This window comes from Sinocyclocheilus anshuiensis, unplaced genomic scaffold (genome assembly GCF_001515605.1).
Source record: "Sinocyclocheilus anshuiensis isolate Anshui unplaced genomic scaffold, SAMN03320099.WGS_v1.1 scaffold21, whole genome shotgun sequence".
Taxonomy (NCBI): Eukaryota; Metazoa; Chordata; class Actinopteri; order Cypriniformes; family Cyprinidae; genus Sinocyclocheilus; species Sinocyclocheilus anshuiensis.
The window spans coordinates 499,791-504,204 of record NW_015536472.1 but is presented as its reverse complement, the minus strand read 5'-3'; the positions used below and the strand labels follow the sequence as shown (position 1 = coordinate 504,204).

At 37.0% G+C, this 4,414-nt stretch overlaps 1 protein-coding gene across 1 annotated transcript in view; it reads right to left on the bottom strand.

Moving 5' to 3' along the window:
- Positions 1-2,100: 2,100 nt before the first annotated feature.
- LOC107702098 (GTPase IMAP family member 8) overlaps positions 2,101-4,414 on the bottom strand; it is an 11,791-nt gene continuing 9,477 nt past the window's right edge. The window contains exons 4-7 of the mRNA XM_016504359.1: positions 2,748-3,557; positions 2,618-2,677; positions 2,366-2,470; positions 2,101-2,246 (exon numbers count right to left, since the gene is read on the bottom strand). Coding sequence (XP_016359845.1) covers positions 2,101-2,246; positions 2,366-2,470; positions 2,618-2,677; positions 2,748-3,557 — 1,121 coding nt within the window. The remainder of the gene's footprint in view (positions 2,247-2,365; positions 2,471-2,617; positions 2,678-2,747; positions 3,558-4,414) is intronic.

The window sequence follows — 4,414 nt, the reverse complement described above, 5'->3', positions numbered from 1 at the left end:
ATACATACATAAAATTATTGTATTTGACATTTCTGTCACTTCTGAAATGATGGCTACGCCCCTGGTGTGACAAAATGTTAGCCTATACATAATAAATTTAAAGCTCTTTTTTAAAATCTTGGCTTACATAAATTTCTACATATGCCATGTCATGCCATAGCATCATTAAACTAGCATCTAACAATGGACAAAAGTGTGTGTTTTTTTTTCTCTAACCTATGGTTCTCGAGCCATAAAGGCTACTGTATAATTTGCTCCGACTAAGCATTTAAAGAATTTAGTGGAAGCATTTAAATAATCCTGTGAATGCACTTAAATAATGCAGAATCGAATCGTTAATCAAATCGAATTTAATTGTGAATCGAATCGAATCGTTCTGAATTTGCAAAAATCGTTCTTGAATCGAATCAAAAACCTATGAATCATGAATCGAATCGATTCGCTGACTACCAAAAGATTCACAGCCCTATAAAAACGTAATTTACTCTATAGCGCGGAATGCCACGGAATTCGTCAATTTTGGATGAATAAATCAAAAGTAGGTCTGCCACTTAATTCGAATTGCATATGAACTAGTGTCTGTGAATAATAAAATGCAAAAAGACGGTTTAAATATGAATCCTGCATGTCCCGCTTGCCTCTGTATGTATGAATGGCGGAAACGCGGTTTTGTTTACTACACAAATACTGAAGCACGCGTGACACTCGCGGTGATTTCTGGCCTCTGCGTTTCACTATATGACGACATGAACACAAAAACTTAATCTCTTTCTTTAAAACACATTACAAATCTTACTGACCCCAAACTTTTAAACAGCAGTGTAGTAATGAAACTAACATTTATTTCTAACTCGTTTTACATTTACATTTAATCATGTAGCAAATTGTATGCTTTTGTATGCTTTTATACAAAGTGACTTACAAAACATTTATCAACATAGTAAGGTTTCAATTATTTCGAATCACAGCTGAAATCATCTACTGTTGGTTTTCTTTTAAATGTCTTAGTTAATGGAATCCATAAATCCATCTTTTAAAACTATGACAAGGTTTAGCACTTAGATCGACGTGTTTTTCCTTTTCAATTTGTCTTTCAAGTATACTGTTCGAGTCACCTCTACATTTGATCTGCTTGAAGGACTGGGTTGCTCTTTATGGTCCATTTAAAAATGCTGGCCTGAGTTTGTGGATACAATATTGATGCAAACCTGCAGAAAAAATCTGACTATAAAGTGTGAGTTTCTCTTTCACCTCTATGTTCTTGACCAAATCACTGAACCTCATATTGCACCAGGACGACTGTTGTGGTGTACTGTAAAAAATCACTTCAGATCAGGTTTATAAAAAAGATTAATAACTACTCATGAAGACAAAAAATTGAATAAAAAGCTTCTTAACACAGATTCAGAATTACATATTAACAAAGAAAAACAGGCAGCCTATATTGTCTATTGGCAATAGTGTAGTGATGTCTTCCGTCAACGTACTGAATTTGTTTGACAAATTTGAATCTGGTGCAAATTATGCATGGGCATATCTTTCAAATTTGCTGAACAACCGTAAAAGCAACCACACTTTAAGGCAATTTCCTCTCTTTGTTAAACAGTCCCACATATCAATCTGAATCCAGCATCCTTGTGTGTTTTTCCATAAACAGACCAGAATTTCTGGTTATGCTCATGTTTAAGTAAAAACGAAGGGCAGAATCAAATTCGTATCAGCTGAGTCTTTATTTGTGCAATTCAAGAGAACCATAAACAACAATACTCCTTCAGCTGAACATCACAACAGGTGCAGAGCAGAATTAAATGAGATAAAATAGAAATAGAATAGCAAATCTGAATAACTGCTCTTTTGATCATTATAAGGCTGCAGTTTACTAAAAGTTTGCATGTATAAAACATGTGCATTTAAATTAAGTGAACAATATCACACTCGTAGCTGATATAGAGTGATAATACTAGGCTATGAGCGTGATATTGCATTTATACAAAAGTTTGATTTATACAACAGTTCAACAAGCGTGTAAATATATATATATATATATATATATATATGAAAAAAAACGACAGTGTCTTAAAACCTCTGTGCTGTACAGTGTCATCGTTTTTTCAGTCTCTTTGTCCTGATCCCAGATCCTGGATCTTGTATTTTATCAATAGTATGTTGAACATAATGGTTGTAATTTTGTAACCATCTCTCAACAGCATGCTCTGACATTCGTCTCTTCTCAGCCTGAGTGAGCTCTGAAAATATGACATTAAAATGCAATTTTAGAATGCATTTCAATGATTTCTCTGTGGAACACAAACACTCAATTTATACTGTGTAAAACAGGTTCATCTGCTCCATTAGAATGACTTACCGAATGATGATTTAATGTCTTGCAAGCTTTCCTGAACACCATCTATGATTATACTTTCCCATCTGCTGAACTCTCTCTGCAGAAGTGCTTTAATCGGCTCAGGAACTGAAAAGAGATCACTGTTCACACCACAGAATAATTCTCACCACGAACTGTTAGAAATCCTGAATATCCACTTTTGGTTTTCAGAACTGACGATTTATATATTTTTAGTTTCGTTATTTTAAAACATAGTTCAAAAACCTCACTTACTGTTGTCCTTTTGAGGTGGAATAATCACTTCTTTTAGGGAATGAGGAGGTTTATTCTGAACTACAAATGAAACATGATGTTCAGTCTTTACAAATGATACCTGAGAACATGAAAGTGAGTGAAAACTTACAGTTCAGAGGATTACTCATACTGCTACATTCATCACGGTTTAGACATTCTTCCATGATATCCATGCATAACTTTTCTATCTTCCTTCTTATCTCTTCAGCTTTTCTCTTAAACCCCTCATCTAGAAAGTGACAGACATCCTTCAGTCTGATCTCCATATTCAGATCCCCTTGTTTGTCAGTTTTCTGACAGCTTTTCTCATCACAGTTTTTCCTTGTGTTAAGGCGAAACAGACTGTTTTCTGCCGCCATCTCATCAATCTTCTGCAGCAGCCCTGAGACTTGATCTCGATTCTTCTTGTCTGTGTTGTCAAAGACGTGATATCTGTTCCTGCATTTCTCAATCAGCCACTGAAGAGCTTCACCTTCACTCTCAATGTGCTGCTCGATTGAGATGTCTTTAAATCTGTCGCCCCACGTGAACAAAACTATAGTGTGTCTCCAGACGTCGTCTCCCAGGATAGACATATTTTGCTCAGCGATCCTCTTTTGTTCTTCTTGAAATGATGTGTCTGCTGGAATCACGAGCAGCATGGCATGAGGGAACTTCTTACACTCTGAAACGCTTCCTAAGATCGCAGATCTAATAAAATCTGGGTTGAGTTCAGATCCGAAGTACTTCCACCAGCCTGGAGTGTCCAAAACGGTCATCTTCCTTCCATCTACATCTCCAAACCCTCTCGTACCCTCTCCGGTTTTTCCTCCTACGGCAAATTCATCCCGGTTCAAGATGGTGTTTCCAGCTGAACTCTTTCCTGCAAGAACCCATCCCAGCAAAACAACTCTGATCTCCTCAAGACGACGCACATACGCTGAAATAAAAGGACAGTTGAGATGCAAAACTAAAGCATCTGCATCTATGGGCCTGTTTACATCTAATATTCAAAGCCAGTTCTTGAACACTGGCCCAATTTTTGGAGTAGGGGACGTTTTTTTTTTTTTTATTTAAAATAAGTAAATAATTCAAGTACCCTGATAGCACACGCACATCTATTTGACGTCTGCATTTACATCTGCAAGACGTATTTTTTTAGAGTGTTTGCTCGTCTGCAATACGGACGTTTCCTATCAGATGTCAAATAGACGTTTAGAAGATGTCTTTAAGATCTAAAACTGACATCTTAGAGATGTTTGTACACAGCAGATGCTTTCCAGATGAAGCGATCTTTAACAGAGCTCTTGCAGACGTACGTGTGCTATCTGGGTATTTTAATGTATTTAAAGGGATGGTTCACCCAAAAATGAAAATGTGATGTTTATCTGCTTACCCCCAGGGCATCCAAGATGTAGGTGACTTTGTTTCTTCAGTAGAACACATATGATGATTTTTAACTTTAACCGTTGCAGTCTATCAGTCGTATAATGCATGGCAATAGTAACAAAATCTATGAGAGTAAAAAAAACATGCACAGACAAATCCAAATTAAACCCTGCGGCTCGTGACGACACATTGATGTCCTAAGACACAAAACGATCGGTTTGTGCCAGAAATCGAACAGTATTTATATCATTTTTTACCTCTAATACACCACTATGTCCAACTGTCTTTGGGCGCGCGCACGGCATCCGGTGCGTGAGGTGTGTCTCACCTAAACTCTGGCGTAGTTTACGCAAGCGCCGGAAGTGATCTCTCGCGTGTATACGTCACTCATTGTTTACACAGTGCACA